Here is a 19,874-nt window from a genome sequence, read left to right as displayed (position 1 = left end):
GTGAACGGTCAGCCTGCCGGCTTAGACACCAAATCTGATCATAGGGATTCAAATTTGCGGATTTTTGCATGGCTCTGTAGGATCTCCCACCCTCCCCTGCTGATGCAGCAAGAGTAGCATAGCACTTTGGTGAATAGGGACTGATTTATGGCTGCGTTTTTGAGACTCCTCTTCCTGCTCTTAACTACAGCTGTGAAGAGATTAAAGCTGTGGTGCTGTCACCCACAGGCAGAGATCTCCTCCCAGTCACTCCTCCTATTAAGATTAGCTGTGGTTGGGATGATCAGCCTGTGTCACCACCTTTAGGGCTTCAGGACAAATTTTTTTTTAACAATGGTTAAGTTCACCTCAAAGGGGGATGTCTGCTGCTTTTATTTAAAAAGAAAAAAATCTATGGTCTTTTTCATTACCTGTGGAATGAATGTTTATTTTGTGTAGTTTTTAGCAGTGACTATATACTTTTGTATTGCCTTACAGTAGGGCTGTCACTTTTGTGAAAAAATCATTTTCGATTTTTAAGACAAGTCATTGAATCGATTTTAAAATCGATTTTCCATGTCTAAAAAAAGACGTTTCCTTTTTCAACGTCAAATAACGGATGAACGTAAAGAGAGCGCTGGAAACGCACAAGTCCGCACTGATGTCCCAGGGACACTCCGGTACAGCTGCGCAAGGTGGGGGTATTACTGACAATTTTCCATCACAAAAGCAGGTCGCTGTCAGCTTGCAATGATCATTTTCATAAGTCAGAATCTCCTGTAACTAGATGTGCAAATGAGGTGAATTCGCGTCTACCGTGCGCGAGACCTCCAGACGCACGTAAATGCGTCTTTACATTGACTTAACATTGAAATCATTCGTGCCAGACGCTCTATTCGCGTTTGGTGTGAACGCAGCATAAGAGGTCGCTTTCGATGTCACTGAGTCTTATAGGCGCGTAAAATTGCTGGTATTTTCTGTCTAGCTTTCGCAATGCATACTGCACTTTTGGAATTCTTTATTTTATTTTTCTGCTTGTTTGTGAGTTTTGTTACATCTATATTTTTTAATTGTTTAATTCTTTTAAAATTAATAGTGTACATATTTGGTTAAAATCGATTCCCTATTTTCATTTTCGAAACTTTTTTTGGTTGGTCCGATCGATTTGTGCAATCGATTTTCGAACTAAAAGTGACAGCCCTACCTTACAGGAAGCATTGACACCTTCTGCAATGGTACATGACTACTAGTTTTAATAGTTAGACTAATAGTTTTAGCAGGCATGTGGAGAGGCCTAGGGAAAGAGGAAAATTGGGGGTTGGGTGAATGAGAAGCCAAACAGGAGGAGCTTAAGATGAGGGTGGAAATTTTATCTTGTGGGGTAGTTGATGTTGAGGCGGCACATTCCTCGCCCACCTCCCTCTCATACATATGTAACACCACCTACATGTGCATGTTAACTCACTAATTCATATACACACATGGAGATAGTTGTGGTTGAGTAAGACATCTTAGCAGGCCGCATTTTTCCCCACCCTTGCCGGGTTTAATTCACATCTACACAATTCCCCCTGCTCATCTGATTACCTCGTAATTGGGATGAGCAGGTTGGGAATTCAAATTGTATATGAATTTACACCTTACTCGTACTCCTCTAAAATGCATCAGAAACACAAAAATGCAGCTGGCAACAGGGCTGGTTTTAAGACTTGACTTGCTTGTGTTCCTACATCTGCCTGCCTAGTATGGCAGCTGCTGTTGTTTAACTACCACTGCTGCTTCTGCTGCCTTACTCTAAACTCCTTTGTTCTTTCCCCACCATCAACAAATTGTAAAGAATGAATTAATTTAGGCTTGGTGCCTGTGTGTGATGGCCCTTTTGTTTGGAAACAGAAGGAACAGAGGGTGGGGGCTGGGATCAAAGGTTGGCACAGAGTCCGTTACAACTGATTTAACTGCAAAAATAAATAAACCGATAACACTGTCTCACCACCATTCAACTGTTCTTGTATCTCTCAACAGCTGTGACTCACTGGCTAAAAATTTTGCAGGGTGGTTAAAGTTAACAAAATGGAAGAGGCTTTCTCTCACCTAGAGCTATTGTGTTAATACTCCCTCTCTCTCTCCCTTCCTCTCCAGGTCCTGTAACCTGACTTTGCCTGAAGCTGCATTCTCTGAGAGAATTAAGGAAATATGGAGTGACATGCTGCAGATTAGTTAGCAGATTAGCGGCTTTGAGGACATCCACCTCTGTGTGAGCACACATTCCCTGTCCTGCTTCTGAAGCTCGGCTGCCAAGGCTGACCCAGGCATGATGAGCCTCTTCGGAGACGATGGGAATCTGTTCTCTGATGAGTTGGAGGGCCTGGGGGACTGTGGCTACCCCCAAGGTCAGGCAAATCCCATGAGTCAACAGATGCCTCATGAGCGCCAAGGCTACGGGCAGCTCCCCTCTTCTATTCACCTCTCCTTACCTGCTGTACCTGGACAGGCCAAGCTTGGCCACCATTTTGATCATTTCAGTCAGTATGAGCAGCCCAAGATGCATCCAATGGACCAGCAGGGGAGCCGGATGATGGGGAATGGGCCAGTAAATGGCATGTCCTCCCCTCAATCTCGCTATCATGGTCCTCCGCCTGGTGCAGGAGGGTCTGCAGGGCATCATGTCTACCCAGGAGCACAAGGAGATGGACGGAGCCAGTCATTCTCAGATGGTGGAAATGCATGGGGCGCTCAAGCTATGCAGGTGTCCGATCAAGTTAGACCCACTTTCCAGCAGCAACCACCACAAGCCTCGTCTCATCAGCACAGCCCTGTTGGACCACAAGGACATGCCCACCAAATGGGCCCTTTTATCGGCAGTGGTGACTATGGCATGCAGGGCCGCAACCAGACCCAAACACCTCCCAGAATGAACCACTTTCCCCAAGGCCTCCCTCAGGAAGTCAATCATTTCATGGGTCAAGTTGGGATGACTCAGAATCCTGGGATGTCGGGACCCCCCATGCGTCACCCGGCACAGCCTCCTCCGCAGCATCAGCTACCCAATCAGCAATTTCTCCACAGGCCTGGCCAGGGTCCTGTTCATCCAGAGACTGTGCCCAGCCACAACCCCCAGTTCCCACAAAGCCCTTCACGACAGCAGCAGCAACAACAGCAGCAGCAGGTGGTCATGGGCGGAAGACCCCACCAAAACATGGGATATAACATGCACAACCAGCAAGTCCCTTCTAACACTGTAAACAGCTCAGGGCAGTACCCTCCCTATCCTTCATATGGCAACCTTAATCAGGGATTAGCCAACACTTCAGGGATGAGTCCCAACTTGAGCCTTACCACCAACAGCAACCCTAATGCTCCCGTGACCCAGGTACAGCGCTACCCTGTCCCGACAGGGCCCCAGTGCTATCCATCACCTGGGGCTCAACAGGGACCAATGCACCAGCAGCCTATTCATGTGAACCAAATCACCACCCAGCCTGTGAATCCAGCTCAAAACCAGGCTACAGCCCAGCAGAAACTGCAGCAACAGCATTTACAGCCCCCACCTCAGGTATCATATGCCCCGCCTCCTTCCATGTCGCCCATGAGGAACCTGGCTACCCCTGCAGGCACCCCTCCTCCCCAGCAGGGCCGCCCACCCAGTGCAGGTTTGGGAACTGATGTGGGTGGCTACCCCGTCATTCCGCATCAATCTCAAGGCCCAATGGCTCATGCCCAGAGAGGAGCCTGCCCGATGAATGCAGCTCAGCAGCATCCCCACCAACAGCTGGCATCACATCCATCACACCCACATCCTCCACCAACCCAAATATACGCTGCTTTGTCACCCAATCACAGGGCCACTGGTGCTCAAGGAAGACCTCCAGCAGGACCAGGTGCGAACCACACAGAGCCGCAGGATCAGAGGCTGCTTGCCCAACAAGCTCCGCACCAGCAGCTGCAGACACCCCCATTGCCTTTCCAGCAGCAACAGCTGCAGCAGGTGCACACCCCTCCCTCAATTCCCCCGTCACAAGCACACCTGGCTGTGCACTACCAGAGCTCCCCTCCGTCACAGCATGCATGGGCACCTCCTCACCAGTCGCCTCCACCCATGCAGAAAGTGCCTCACATGCAGGTGAGTTGTGCAAATGAAGCATGCCTTCCATTGCCATTAAAAGTCTTTTGGAAAGTCAATGTTGTGCACGTGGGTGGCAGAAGGCCCATTTGAGGGTTACTCTTACCGGCTATGGTGCTGTCTGTACCCCACAAGTGTGAAAAGTGATTTTTGCAGTTGTTTGTTTCCTCCTCGCTGCATTACTGGGCCCTCCCCAAGACACAGACGCCACAGTGCTAATCTCCTAAACCCCACCCCTCCCCCCTTCCCACTCTGAAGGGTAAATGCTGCCTTCCTGCTCGCAGTAAGCATCACTCTCCTCCCCCGTCTGCACTCCTTCCGTTCCCCGCTCGCTCTTGCTCCCTCTCTGTCTGCATCATTTCTGTCTTTTTCGCTCTGTTCTTTCTGTTTGCTTTGCCTGTCTCAGAGGACTCATGCGTGAGTTAATGGCGTACAGCAGGATGCGTCCTGTTGGGAGGGTGGAGGAGGGAGCCAGTGGGAAAGGAAGGTTAGCAGCTCTCAATAGCTGCGTGTGTCACGTGCTTCTGATGCCATTAGCTTGTTTTGCTCTGAAAGCCTCTCTCTCTGGTGACCCATTCACACACAATGGCTGCTGTTATTTAAACATGCTCATTCTGCTCATAGCATTGTGTCTCTTTATCTCACTCATACCACCGTTAACAACCATGGCTCAATGTCAGTGGTGGTGTCTGGCTGATTGTGTGATGATATCAAAGTTTTGTGGTTGACTTTTAAGGTCAGTCAATATTAATTCATAAACCTCACTTGTGACCTAGATGCAGCACATAGACTTGAGTGGAATACTTTCACTATAGCTAATAAGACATCTTGTTTTTGTCCTAATCATGAATTGCCTAAAGACATTTAATCCTAACATATTTTATATCTACTATGGTGTGATTTGACTTGAATTTGGCTAATGTTGCTGATCTTATTGAATCTTATATAATCTGTGAATACTATAGATTAAAAAACAATTTATTAAAAAAATGAACTAATTTTAACTAAGCTTTTTCTGAAATTAATCATGATAAATCTCAATGAAATGGCCGTCTCAACACCCCCCCCCCCCCAATATAACACCATTTACTATAGCCATTCAACATTACAGTATAATTGAGAGCTATCAATTGTAACTTTTTTTTAGACTTAAAAAAATATAAACTTCTAATTTAAGTTAACTTAAAGGGTCATGAAACCCAGGACTACTTTTTCTGAGATTTTAGCAGAGGTTGTATGTGTTGCACATCATAGAAGACAATATTAGCATCCGATAATTTTAACTGTTGGAGAAAACTGGTTAATTTTAACCTTTTTTTGCGCTGTTTTCATCTTCCAGGTTTAAAATCTACCTTGTATTGACGTCACAATTTGTGATGTAGCAATGGGCTATAGTACATTGATGATGCGTCTTATTAAATTATTCATGAGACTGCATGTTCTTATCCTATGATAAGAAGAGGCTTCACTTATTCACAACAGCATGTGTTGATTTGCTATGACAGGTCGTATCACACTGTGAGATGACATTACATGAGAGAAACATTCATGGATCAAAGAAGAGTGTTTGTTTTTGCTTTGTAATAAGAGTTTGGCACAAACGCAACTCATTTACTTGGTGAGCATAACCATTTTTACAGCTCTGTGACACAGCCTGTAATGTCGTCTTTATAATGTTATGTACATGACATTCACAGTTATAGTAATTAAATGTTGTGCATTGCTGTTCTAAAAGCGTGCACTGAAGCTGAAGAGCTGAATGAAAACCCGTGAACTGAAATGCTTTGCTTAGGGGTGCACCGAAATTTCGGCTGCCGAAAATTTTCGGCCGAAATGGCATTATCGGTTTCGGGCCGAAATAAAAAAAACAGCCGAAAACGTGTCACGCGTCTGCCTATCAAAGATTAAGCATGTCAAAGGGCTGTCACAATCAAAAAAAGCTTGTCACAAAAGCTGCCCAATCGATCGGACAGACCAACACAAGTTTCGAAAACGAAAACAGGGAATTGATTTTAACGGCCTTCTCTCGGAGCGCGTCCAGCTCGTCACTATGCGCTCGCAGCGAATGCGCGTCACATAGCAACTGCAGGTTCTGACACACACACACACACACACACACAGAGCCTATTAGTGCATAATATCAATGTAGCCTTCAGTAATGTTTTTCATTGATGTTATGGCAGTCCACATTGCTGACTTGTGCGCGTCTCAAGCGCCCTCTTTACGTTCGCCCTAATGCCTGTTTAGTTGTCGGTGGATTTGCCTATATTTGGCGTTGAAAAAACGGATCAACGCCAAATATAGGCAATTTACTAACGATTCAATGAACACTTTGCCTATGTCTCAAAAATCGAACAGGATTTTTTTTTCACAAAAGTGACAGCCCTATACGAGAGGACACCAAAGTTGCAATATGTAACATTTGTTCTGCAAAAATCTCCAAAATTGTGGATTTTTTTTGCACAATTTTTAAAAAACTATTTTATTTGATGGAACATAAAACTTGAAGAATAATTATTATTTATATTTATTGTAAAAAATATTTTGTTTTGTTATGTAACTGTTAATAAAAGTTTGATTATTATATTGTGATTTTTCAATTCAGATCCATTAAATCCAAGCTATATATATATACGTTTTTTTAAAAAAAGCCATTTTCGGCTTCAGTTTCGGTTTTCGGCCAAGTGCATCCTAAATTTTCGGTTTCGGTGCAGAATTTTCATTTCGGTGCATCACTAGCTTTGCTAGCAGCTTATTTAACTCAAGGAAGCACATCCTATATGAGATAAATCTGATATTTATTTAAAAAAATATTACAACTTATGTATAAAAAATGCAAATGCACAAGTGAACTTGAACTAAGTAACATGCTAATCAGAATGTGTAACTTCTGTTGTGTATGTAATCGTCTCGTAACAATGCGCTTAAACATGAAAACTAAACCGAAATAATTCACAAAGTTTTATTTTAATAGTGTTCGTTTTATAGTGTTATATATGACAGTCGAAATCATACTTATTAATGTTATGCGCTGAAGTTTGTGCTGCATGTGCTAAGCTAAAGATGATCACTGGTAAACTGAAGTGCTCTTAACCAAACAAATTCTATAGGAGATAAATCCAATATATGTCCATAAATAAACACTATTATAATATACAATTGCACAAAAGGCTGCAAATGCACAAGCTAACTTAACTTTGCTCAGTCTAGCTCCGTTGTGAATGTGCTCTTCCCATAACAACGCACTGAAACACAGACGCACAAAGTTTCCACAACATTATTTTACAGTACGTTCTCATAATTTTATGTAGCCTACATGACAGACTTCCCCTGCACTTGTTTCACTTGAACTGTCTTTTCCTTCTCAAAGTTATTCCAATATTTCAAGCAATTCAAATCCATTATTAATCTATTATTAAATCCATAATAGACATCTCCAATCATTGAGTCTTAACACTGATAATTTCTTACAAATGACTGCAAGCTCAATATCAGATCTGTCTCCAGTTCACAACCGAGGTTCCGGTCCTTACATTTTTTTTTTTTTAACATTCTGTTTTACTCAAAAGTATGTCACAATATGAAATAGCCTAATTAATTTGTCAGTTCCTTTACATCATGACTTCATTTACTCTGTTTTAGACCAGCTGAGACAACATTTATTGATATCAGGTTATCTCGTCAAATTTCTGAAACCCGCAATGGTTATAGAAAACTATTTGGGCGGGAACAAATAGTTCAAGTTCTCTTTTGTTATTCATATAAACCCCTATACTTGAAGTTGGCAGGAGGTTAGTCAAATGTGGTACACTTCTCAGTGTGGACTTCTCAAGTTATCAAAGAAGCATAGCCCCACTGATCTATAATAAAGAACTGGATGGCTCATGACGTCATGAATGTGAAGCCACCGTCATCATATTGGTAATCCCTAGTATTCCCATACATTCCATTTGAATTAATAGGAAATCTTACGAATTTAATGAGAAAAAAAATCACACACACAACGCATATTTCGCGCATCTCATGTTTTTAAATTAAAAAATGTATCCTATGTGACTGGTTTTCCGCACTTTTTATTTATTTAACAATGCATGCATACATGATGCTGTTTTGTTTATAGTTCTTTAAGCAACTTAATAATTGGTTCATAAACATTATTTTAAATATGTTTTTTTCACAGTCATGTATTCTGATGCTTTGAATAAACATGCAGTAATATTTTGCTCGATGCGCTATCTTGAGCCTCAGAAGAAGCAAAAAGCTTTTCTTCACCCTAACTGAAATTATGCATTTAAAATTCGAATACAATTCGAATTTTGATCATATTTAAGTAAAAAATTTGAATTTAGTTTTTTCAGCTATTTTGACAGCCCTAGGCGATTCAAGCCCGAAACTGTATGAGACTGAATACCGGCTGAATTCACATTTCTGTTGTAAAAAGAGAAACATTGTGCAGAAGTATTATTTGCTGTTATGCGTGTTTGCCCGAAGCTGCAGTTGCTGTGTGACGCCTGTTCAAAAAAAAAAAACCTGGACGCGCTCCGAGAAGGTCGTTAAAATCATTTTCTTATTTTCGTTTTCGAAACTTGTGTTGGTTGATTCGTGCTTGATTCGTGCAATAGATTTTCGAACATAAAGTGACAGTCGACACAGTCACAGTTTTAGACTAGAGAGGAGAAGGGATGGGAAAAGATCTGGGCACATTTTTTCCAGAACTTCGTGCCAAGTTAAAGCGGTGTCGAGCTGTTTTAATGAATTTTTTTGGATGTATTATGGTGCCCGAACCCGTATGACTTTGAACAGTGACCGCAAACATTTAGTTTACTGCAGCCCCAGCCATCATTACCAAGCGTGAACCGTTGACTCTGACAGTGAGTGAGAGTATGAGACGAAGCAAACTCACAGGCCACAGTGTGACATCCGTGTAAACATAGATGACGTCAAGGGTTTTTTTTTATTAAAGAAGATAGCCTTCATTTGTATGTAGGCCAAGGCAATTTATACATTTACAATACTTAAATATAATTAATAGTATTTTATTGCGTTTGTATTAGTCGTTTGAAGAGTAAAAAAATAATTGGTCGGTCTTAATGCAAATTTACAATTGGCAAGTCGGTCGGACTAAAAGCAAAAAAAAAAAAAAATTGAGTCGGTGCTAAATTGACAGGGGTCGGTCGGGTTACGGCAAACAAGAATATTTTTAAGGATGGCCTCAATGGTGCTCTCTGCTGTTAGGGATTAGTAAGATGGCGGATAGAAAACTTCCGGTAGCTTCACTGCCTTGTGGCAGTTTAGAACGCGATGAGCGATTCATATATAGATCAGTGCATAGCCCCCATTTACACAGTTTAGAATGTACAGCACTCGACTCTCGCACTATTAAACAGCAGAACTGTGTCACTCATGGAATATTGAGAGGTTTGATGAGAAATGAATGTGACCTTTAAGTAGAGCAGTGCTTCATCCGATGGAACATACTCTTCATTGTGGCTCCAGTCAAACTGGTACGAAGCGCAAGTGTTCACAGCATCACACTGGGGTTTAAGAACTAAAATAAAAGTGCATATGGGAATCCATGAATGTATACCATGTTTATGATTCCTTTATTTCTTGTTAAGCAGTTAATGCAAGGTGCCAGCCTCCTGAGACTCTGTGCTGACAGCAACTGCATGTCGTCGTAGTTGTCACACACTCTTCAGATGCTAGCAGAACAGTACTTTACTAAATATTCCTCAGCAGGGTATGGTCTTATGCTTGCACTTGCTGCTCTTTAATTTGCGCAAACAAAATGTTGTAAAAGGAAGTTGCAACACAGAATGGGTAAAATGGCAAGGGCATAAATGTTCTAGTAACTGTCTGACTTATTGATATTTGTTAAACTCTAACTTTGCATCTTTTCATTGTCCAATTAAAGGTTGTTATTAAATAAATTAATGTGACACAGAGGTTGAGAAGCCTTTGCTATACTTTGGCAACCTCAAGTTTTTATTCTGTGGGAGTTTTATTTGGAGTAGTTAGCTTGCTAGTAAGTATGTTACAGTATCTAGGTGTTTCAGTGCCATAAATTTGTAGCTAATTTAGATTTGCTCTCAGTCAGAAGCAGACTGCAAGTTCAGCAGCAGTGAGCAATGAATCTTGAAGATAAAGTTTAGCAAGGGTTAGGCTCTGTGTCTGGGAGCTGGCTTTTCATCAGATGAATTGGGTGTTAACTCATGGGTTCGCCTTGCAAAAAGCCTGCCATGCTGAGCTGAAGTGCAGTGCTCCTTTGGGGAGTATTTAGCTCACCGAGTGAGCACTTTGCCTGGTAGATTAACTGACACGTCAGTCTCTCTCTCCGAGAGATGAAATCCTATATTGAACATATTGTATTCAGGACTGCTGCTGTCAAATTAGAAATGCAGAGAGCATCTACGGTAGGCCTATTGTCATTTATGCAATTGATTATTGGGGAGGCTTGGCAAGAGGGGAGACATTTATCCGTTAAAGTGGCGGCTGAACACTCGCTGTTCCAGCTGCTCTAACGATCACCTTTGGACTGGGTGTTGGGCCTTTTCTGTGACCTTGCCACTGTTTGGCATGCATGGTGCACCCTTATTTCTCATGCTGTTGTTTACAGGAAATATGCATTTCATCACCACAATGATGTGGTTTACAAAGTCTTTTGTTTTAAAACCAAAGTGCATGGTGTGCAATACAACTCCAGACTAGAATCAACACATGGCTTATAGAGAATACACAATATTCTCCCTGATTTGCCAGGATGGAAACTGATTTCACCAGGCCAGGGTTTTTTCTCTTTTTTGTGTGTGTATGCCTTTTGAAAGCTTTAGCATATTGCATTCAGTTTGCTGGTGTCTAAAAATGAGGCATTTATGAAGTATAGATATCATTTAATAGTGTCATAATGCCACAGGCCCATCTGCTGCAGTGACTCTGGGAAGCTGGACACTTAGCACAGCTGCCAAAATGTTTCCTGTCAGTCTGTCTTTGCCATGAATGGAGAGGGGAACAGAGATAACTGCAAAGAGAGAAGCAAAACCGTTGCTGCGTTAATTCTGCCGAGCTACAGCTAACACTGGTACTAATGGGAGCAAAAGGGAATCAAACAGAGTAATGTGGAATGCCAACAGCAGCAGAGACAGCTGTTTGAGTACATTAAAGTGTGATTGTGTTTATTCACTTTTCCCCCACTTATCCTAGCATTTCTGGGGGGGATAAAAAAAATTGCTACTTGATATATGTGGTTTTGATCGATGAAATGAAGCAGTGATGCCATGAGCTTTGTTTGGCTTCTCTGTGGCTGTGAGATATGCAAAAATGCAAGAAGGAAATCCTCTAATTCTGTTTCCTGCCTTGCTTTTATTTCTTCATTCTTTGTTCTAACACATCTTCCTGTCTCTCCTTATCATCAGCATTCTCCATCAGACCCTTCCCTGGAGATGATAACATCCAGTAAGACACCTGCCTCGGGCCCAAACCTCCAACCAGCCAACTGTGACATACAGCAGACGGAGAGCGAGCTCAAGCCAAAAAAGAAGAAAAAGAAGAAAGCCAAGGCGAGCGAAGGCCAGGAGATTAAGGACCTCAGTGATGAGGCTTCTCTGATGAACGAGGGAGACTCCCTTTTGCCTCCCGTGGAACAGTCTGTTGTTGAAAAGAAGAGCAAAAAGAAACCAAAGGAGAGGGAGCCCAAGGAACCGAAAGAGCCCAAGACTCCTAAAACCCCGAAGACTCCCAAGACACCCAAAGAACCAAAGGAACCTAAGGAGAAAAAAGTGAAGACTGTCACCCCGAAGCCTAAGAGCTCCAAAAAGTCCAGGTATGTGAAATTGAGCTTCCTGTAGCCTTTAAAATCATGTCTCATCTACGGCATTTTATGTGTTAGTAGTAGGGGTGTTACGGTACACACGTGACTGTTGGTATGTACCTCAGTTTTGATGTCACAGTTCGGTACAGTTACAGTACAGCAGGGGGAAAACTAAAGGTTTTTTTTTTTTTTTTAAACAGTGGTTTACTGGACAAATTGTTCTTTCCTTTGAATAAATTCAGTTATAATTCAAAGCTTATGTTCTAAACTATAGACCAATTTGGAGTAGATGTCACGGTTATGTCACATGCAGCTGTGTGCGTAATGTGTTGGCAGAGATACACTAAGAATAAGTGGAAAAATCCACTAGAAAAAGAATCCATAGAATAAGATTTTTTTTTTTAATTTTTTTTTTTTATTGTTGTACCTTCGGCTTGTCAGAATCGGAATGCAAATAGTTTTTATAGAATACTGTCTTAAAAGACACCATTTGAAGCTAAACGCAGATGTTTAAATGGGCAGACTATGGATGAAACTTGCTATGATTACTTTTAAAGCATACATTTGGTTTAAACAATAGGCCTACATAATATTCTCACATGCTGTTCATAGGGGACTTATTGTATTAACTTGGCCCTACAGTTACAGCATGAAATATTTAAATGTTTAAACCTAACACTATTAAAATTTTACATAACATTTATTAATCTCACAATTCTGACTTTTTTTTCTGCTAAATGCAAGTTTATATCTCCTAATTCGGACATTATAACTTGTTTTAACTCAGAAAAAAAAGTTAGTTTGTCAATTCTGAGGGGAAAAACAGCCAGAAGTGTGGGATATGTATTCTGAAGCGAGAGAATAAGAGAGTGGCTTTTCCTTATCAGTATTGTGGGAGAGAATCTCAGTATTGTGAGAATAAAGCCAGATATTTGTAATATAATATTAAATCAGAATTACCTTTCTTTTTTTTTTTCTTTTTTTATTCCTCTCCTGGGTTTCCAGAGCCCCAACTTAAATTAAATTACTATTTATTTTTTAAAAATAACAAGCAGCAATCAGCAAAAAAAAAAACATAAATTGAACATAATGCAGTTTTTAAATTAACTTCTAAATTCTAAATAAGAATTCTATTTGCTGTTGAAATGTATTAATTTACACAGTGCCTCTCATAACTCGTCTTATAACAGATTTATTTAAATGCTAAATAAGGCATCACTAACAGGGAAAGTGAACTATGATTACATGGGGTATGCGATATGACTGGCACACTCAATACAACCTATAACTGCACGGATCCAATATACTGATACATATCTGGTTTTCACCCAACTGTTTATTAACCGTTTATTTAACACATAACTGACTCTGTCACCCCACACAACGGACATTTTGAGAATTGTGTGCGTGTTTGACCACTCAAGCACAATAAAACACGAAAGAGATCGGTTTTCACAATCAAATGCTGTGGGAGGGGCTTTCAGTGCGCACGCTTTGGCTGTGTGCCAGTCAGCGCGAACAGCTGATTGAGTATTTTCAATGCATTTTCATTGCACTGCACATAACTATATCAAGCGTGTCCCTCTTTTAATTTTCTCATTCATGCATGTTTCCTTATCATTCACAGGTGTATATAACTTAAGTATAGTACTGTTATGCAGATATATTTGCATACTGGGAATACGCAATATAGCAAAATCTCTAACTATATAGACACTTTATTCTGCAGTAAAGATATATACCTTCATACTGCCCAGCCCTATTAGTATGTAGTATATTATTTTGCTAAATGCTCTTCTTTAAAATGTATTATGAGCTGTGGACACTGATGACTTGCTTTAGGTAAATGAAATGCTAAGTGACATTTTGTTAACAAGCTGTTTCAATGCAGTCTTTCCACAGTTGAAATGCTGATTGAGTGATTACATGAGGTGTGAGATGTTGATTCGTGTTTTTCACATTAAAACTAGTAGCAAAGAGGAAGAGATCAGTACAGCGATCTGTTGCCATGTCAACATTTACTGTTAAAATTTCCTGAAAAAAGGACATAATTTGAAAGATGAGACTTTGTTTCTTATCAAAAGTAACCAAATATAAATCTGAAGGTTTCTGGTGAAGTTCCGCTTGTGTAGTGGTTAAAACAATGTTGTATTTGTTTGGTTCACATGCATACCGAACCAAAAGCCCCATACCAAAAATTCAGTATGAATACGTTTACTGTTACACCCCTAGTTAGAGAGTTTAAATGTTGCAGATGTGCCCCATATTTACTTGAGCTTCCAAACGTGAGCTCTTCATCTTTATTGTTTGTACCTCCTCGTGAACGTGTGGCTGGAGACGCAAAGCCTCATGTGATCATCTAGTTCACTGAACTGTAGATATGTTTAGAATGTGTTGTTTTCTACATCTGGTACAAGCCGATGGTGCTGTATCAGAGTTCAGTCAGTTCAGAGGTGTCATGGGTGGTGTTCTGTTTAATTACGCTTTTGAGACTCAAGGAATTTGATCATGTCTAAGACTTGCTTCAGCTTTATTTTGCTTTGAATTGCAAGTGCTTAACCACAAACTTGACACCTTTTTGATTAGACCTTCGCTAGTTACCTAAACTTCATTCTGGAGGCCTGTGAAAAGATACTTGCATCTCATCTTTGCTGGTCTTTTGTTCTGTGGAGTCATTAGTCAGTCCCGTTGTTAATACTGCTTAAAACAATATATTATCATATGCCATCTCTCTTCTGGATACAGTTCACAATAATGGTGCTTATCACATTTAAATGCCTTTTTTCCTTTGACCCCCCTTCCCCCTCAAATAAGAAAAATGAAAATGCATCCATTCTGAATATGCGGAATAAGGTTAGATGGCCGTTTTTTTTTTCTCTAGCGGAGGTAGTAACATGATCTGGCTGAGGAATGTGTCAGCCTTCCCCCTTAACCTCCTCCTTCCCTTCCCCCACCCCTTCGAAGCCCTGTCACTCCACCGCCACTTTCATCCAGAGGAAAAAATGCCGGGCCGAGCAAGCGCATCTGCAGCACAGTGCCAGAGCAGTAGGTCATCTGAAGGGGGAGGAGGGACGTGTGCGTGTGTGTTTGTGAAAAAGGGGAAGAGGATGTTTCCATTCAAAATGGCACCCAATGCTAGTTAGTCCACAATGCTGTCTCATTAATCATGCCGGCCTGAATTTGACCAAATCTGCTACAGAGCTGGATGTGTGGCGTTGGCATTCCCCTGTGGATAGTTTTTAAACTGTGTGGCCCCATTTCTCAAAAAGTGGGCTGCATATAGCACATCTCACATTTGATGTATGCCATTCAAACACCCCCTCCCCCCCATCTCAGTTTGTTTGTCTTATTGGCTCTTTTCCTTGTTTAGTTACTCTTCATGCAAGTGCAGTATGGGAAACTAGGTTGGACGTTAAGTCTTGTCCTTGTGTCTGTTGGAATTCTTATCTGACAAAGTACAACTATAAATAGTCCTTCTCAGACCACACCCAGGGTAAAATGAGTGTCTGTGTGCCAAGGTTTGTTTTACATATACACACACAAATACTTTAAAAAGATTCCTCCTTAGTGCTGTATTGCATGTGGCTCTTTCCCCCATGAGAAGACTGTTTTGCATTGCTAATACACACCTCTTACCTTCCATTTATTGGCAGGTTCCCAAGCAGCTATAGCAAAGCCCCCCATTTTATTTGCTGGGGTTGTTTTCTAACTGCATAACCACCTGACCTGGGTGGGCATTTCTGTTGGCCCTTTGATTTCCATCTCATGTCAAAGCTGAGTCTCTTTCTCTTTCGCAGATTATCTTAGCTACATCCTGTGCACTCCGATACGAAAACCACAACAGTCGCGGTTGCATAGGAAGTGCTGCAATGTGTGTGTACTGAAAGCTCTTCGCTCACAGGACCAGCGTGCCTGTTTGCTCACAAGTCTAACTACAGCACCTTTATGCCAGACTGCTTGCTTATTTGTCCTCAAACAAATAAGGGCTCCAGTGAAAAAAAAAAAAATTGAATTCTGTGTGACATTAAACCCTCAAAGACAAAGTGCAGAGAGGTGGATGGCACAACAGAAGGAAAGGGCCAGGCAATTCAACTTTGTCTTCTGTTTATTGTATCTTTCTAAGACAAGCAGGCCTGTACCACCAGGGCTTGGGAGTTTTCAGTTCCTGTGAAGCCTTGTGTTGCTGCTTTTTGGTGATCAGACAGGCCATTGGTTCAAAAGAGTGAGCAAGGGGGATGGTGCTGTGAATGGATTCTAGAAGTGTGCTGAACGCTGAGTGCGCAGCCATTGGGGGACAAGCAAGAGTAAAGACGCACATTGCCATCCATCAAAGCCTCCCTCGTTTAAAACAATGTACCCCCCCCCCACACTATGCACATGAAAGATCAAATTTGACTAAGTAATGACCTTGAAATTAAGGAAATTACAGGTTGTTCTCTAATTTTGATCTCCACTATATGCTGCTTTGTTTTTGCATAAGAACATTGAAAGACAAGTCATGTTTGACACAATGCGTTTGTCTCTGTAATAAACCTGCCGCCTCAGTGATGCTGGGTAGGGAGGAAAAATTCAAAAATATTGGTCATTCTACAGAAATATGTAATTTTTTAATATAGCAGCATTGGCCGATATCCGTGTTTAGTAGCACCGATTTAAAGTCAGGCATGTCGGCAGGCAGCCCCATGTTATTGGTGCGGTGGAAAGTGCTGCTGCCGCATGTGAAGGACCCCAATTCAAAACTTTTGGAAGATTCAACAACAGTCCTGGGAGATAAAGGGTAGTCAGAGAATTTCACTCTGTAAATGGGGTGGAGAAGTTGGCAGCTCTCACAAACATTGCAGCATGATTGAGGGCTACGTTACTCTGACCCGCTCACAGACAGCACCGTGCTCGGAGAGACAGCTGTCCTGGAGCTGCCCAGAATGGTGAATGACATTTGTTCGGAAGCATAGTTTGATGCAGACAATAACCAGGTTTCCAACCAAATCATTTGCATTTAGGGATGTCAATATTCGATAATTTCCATGATCGATCGTTGTTTAAATTAACGATCTATTAATAACCTTATTGCTGCAAAATGCATCTGCAGCGGTATTATGTACAAAAGGCACTTGGAAAAAAAGCTTTCTCAACCGAATTAATAGTAATAGAAATTAGTAATAAATGCTAGTAGCAGGACTGTAAAATGAGCATCCCTAATGCTGGGTAATTGAAAGGCTCCACAGCATGGATGACCTTGTTCTGAGAGCACAAGACCCAATGCCACTGCTTTCACTCACTCTTGCATGCCTACACTGTCCTTTTCCACCTTTTATCACACACTTGCCGTCCTTCTGCGGATTCTCTTTCTAGCCCTTCCTTCCATTCCACGCCACAGTTTGTGTTCCTTCTCTCACATATCTCAACTCACCCACTCACATCCTCTTTCCACACATTCTCCCTCACAGTGCCACACTTCTCCCCTCCTCTAATTCAGGCAGGTTTTAGTGTGATTTTAATTGCACCACCTCCTTTTAATTCCACTCACTAGCACTTTCTGTGACTAACAGGGTGTATTCGGGTACTGTCCTCCTTTTTTGTCTGGTGGTTCCTAATTAGCTTGCTAATTTTGAAAGGTACAAACTCGTGTTTTTGTTTGCATTTGTTAACTTGCCTTAGCATGTTTGTTCTCAGCAGTTTTATGCCTTTGTTTACGCATGTGTGTTTACGTTTGCGCCTGTGCTATGCTGCAGAAGAGCTGTTGAGGGTAAACAGTTGTGTGTGTGTGTGTGTGTGAGCAGCTGCTGTTAGAGTGAGGACCGTGGAGGGGTCCAGCTGAAGATGAGTCATCTCACTGGCGACAGCAGGTGTCCCATTAACCCCCTGGCCCCTCTCCTTCTCCTGAGTGTCAGCACTGGAGCGGTGTGGCTCATACAAACCTACAGCAGGTCCTGCGCCCTCCCCCTTCTAATGTCAATTAGCCTCTCTCTCTCTCTCTCTCTCTCTCTCTTTGCCCAATCATTTCAAAGACTACACATGCCACAGACCACCCTGCTGGCCTGTTCAACTGGATCTTCAGTGTCCTGCATCCTATAGTAACTCTTTGCCTTTTATGATTCATAAAGGTCAGCCATCCAAAGGAAGCCTGTCATCCCTCCCCCAAACTGAATGTTCTTCCTGCCCTCGTGGCTTTTTTTTCCTCTTATCCCTTTTTTCTTCCTTTTGTGTTTTTTTTTATCCTTACTTCTGGCTGTGTTTGCTGAGCAGTGACAGTATGAAACCCAAATCCACAGAGCAGTGCGGCTGCAGGTGCTTGAGTGTTGGAGAGAGAGACTCTGACTGAGGCAAGCAGATGGCTTTAGCCAGTGGCGTCCAGCCAGAGGAACAGGTGCAGGTCATGTGACCGCCGGTTACCAGGGCGATTTGATTGCTCTTGGCGTGCGAATGAAAAGAGAGGGGGGCCCAGAGCGAGTCAGCGCGAGAGCCTCCAGGGCATTGTGTAATCTGTGGCAGGGAGAGAGAGCATGACTCTGAACTGGAAGTGGAGTTAACTAGTTATAGTCTTCCCTCTCATTCCCTCATTTATGTGTCTTAGTGTTGTCACGGTACCAAAATTTCAGTATTCGGTACCGATACCAGTGAAAATCCACGGTTCTCGGTACCAACTTCGGTACCAAAGCAAAACACAAAAATATGCTAATTACACACTTTTTATCACTAAAAATAAAACCAATGCCATTCTTTATACTTATTTACAATTGTGTTTAAAGTTTTTCTACAAGTAATATAATTATGAAAAACAGTAAACAAGTTTCACCCTAATTTAATTTGTCTTTTAATTACTGAAATTTAAACATTTTATTTTTTGGTAAATAAAGGGGATTTGCTATTAAAATTAAAACATGGAAGAAATATTGTGTGATTTAATAAAAAAGTTTTATTAATTTTTTCAACAGTAGTAGCTGTATCACATACATTTTATTAATAATAGTAATATTTCTAGCACAATGCCTTTATGTAAAAATTAACTTTTATTTTGCACACCTTGGCAATATAATCGCCAGTGGCCAGACTGATATTTTACACACACACATATGATTCCAATCAGCTTATCTTTGTAAAATGGCACAGCTTCTTAAATCTTAGCTTCTTAATCAGTCAGTCAAGCATTATATTATGGTATTAAGCTCTATTTAATGATAGAACTTTAGTGATTATAACTAAAACTTGATAACCATGTATGAATGCATATTTGTCATTTTAACTGAACGTAAGACTGGTGGTGAGGTATAAAATATTTTGGTCATTGAGGGCTTCTGTAAAAAAAAAAAATAGTAATAGATCATATTAATTATTATTAAAAGATAATACTAATTCTACTACCATACTAACAATATACAATGCACTATGGATTGATGAGCTGCTGGGTTCATGAATATTAATTACGTTGTCTGCATTCGGTGGAATGGATTTGCTGAAATCAAAACAGGGATTGTAATAGATGAGCGCCAGCCAATGAAATTGCCCTTTGCGCATTAGCTCCGCCCACTACCGGAGAAACCGGCTTACTGCTTGTTCCAAATAGCTGAATAATTCTGTTATCTCCATTATTTTGATAGGAGAAGACAACAAATAATATAGTTTACAAGTAGCGTGCCGATTCAGCGTGGTAAGACTCTCGCTCTCTCTTTGCATGTGTGAGAAACCGCGCTATCAGCAAAGTGACTGTGAGTCTTGCGCCTCCACACAGAGTTTACAGAGCGCCAAATACAGGTGCGCTGGCTGTCCATTGAGATGAATCGAAAAAGTACAGATCGCTTGGTGGAGAGAGAACTCTGAAGCGCTCAGTCAGTGTTCAGCGAGTGAACATGTGACATAATTTAATCGCCCAGAGTAAAATTTAGTCGCATATGCGAGTGATTTACTCGCAATGTAGAGGGTTGTTTTGACGGGTTGACGTGAATACCTTTAAATTGACACTGGTTTTAC

The 19,874-nt window shown here is 41.4% G+C and overlaps 1 protein-coding gene across 1 annotated transcript in view; it reads left to right on the top strand.

Annotated features, from left to right (window-relative positions):
• Positions 1–2,172: 2,172 nt before the first annotated feature.
• Positions 2,173–19,874, top strand: part of LOC132155438 (chromodomain-helicase-DNA-binding protein 7-like) — a 47,200-nt gene continuing 29,498 nt past the window's right edge. The window contains exons 1-3 of the mRNA XM_059564279.1: positions 2,173–2,177; positions 2,266–4,099; positions 11,512–11,918. Of these exons, the coding sequence (XP_059420262.1) occupies positions 2,173–2,177; positions 2,266–4,099; positions 11,512–11,918 (2,246 nt within the window). The remainder of the gene's footprint in view (positions 2,178–2,265; positions 4,100–11,511; positions 11,919–19,874) is intronic.

The sequence above is a fragment of the Carassius carassius genome, chromosome 12 (genome assembly GCF_963082965.1).
Source record: "Carassius carassius chromosome 12, fCarCar2.1, whole genome shotgun sequence".
Lineage (NCBI taxonomy): Eukaryota > Metazoa > Chordata > Actinopteri > Cypriniformes > Cyprinidae > Carassius > Carassius carassius.
Note: the sequence above shows the minus strand (reverse complement) of the source record. Positions and strands in the feature narration are given on the sequence as shown.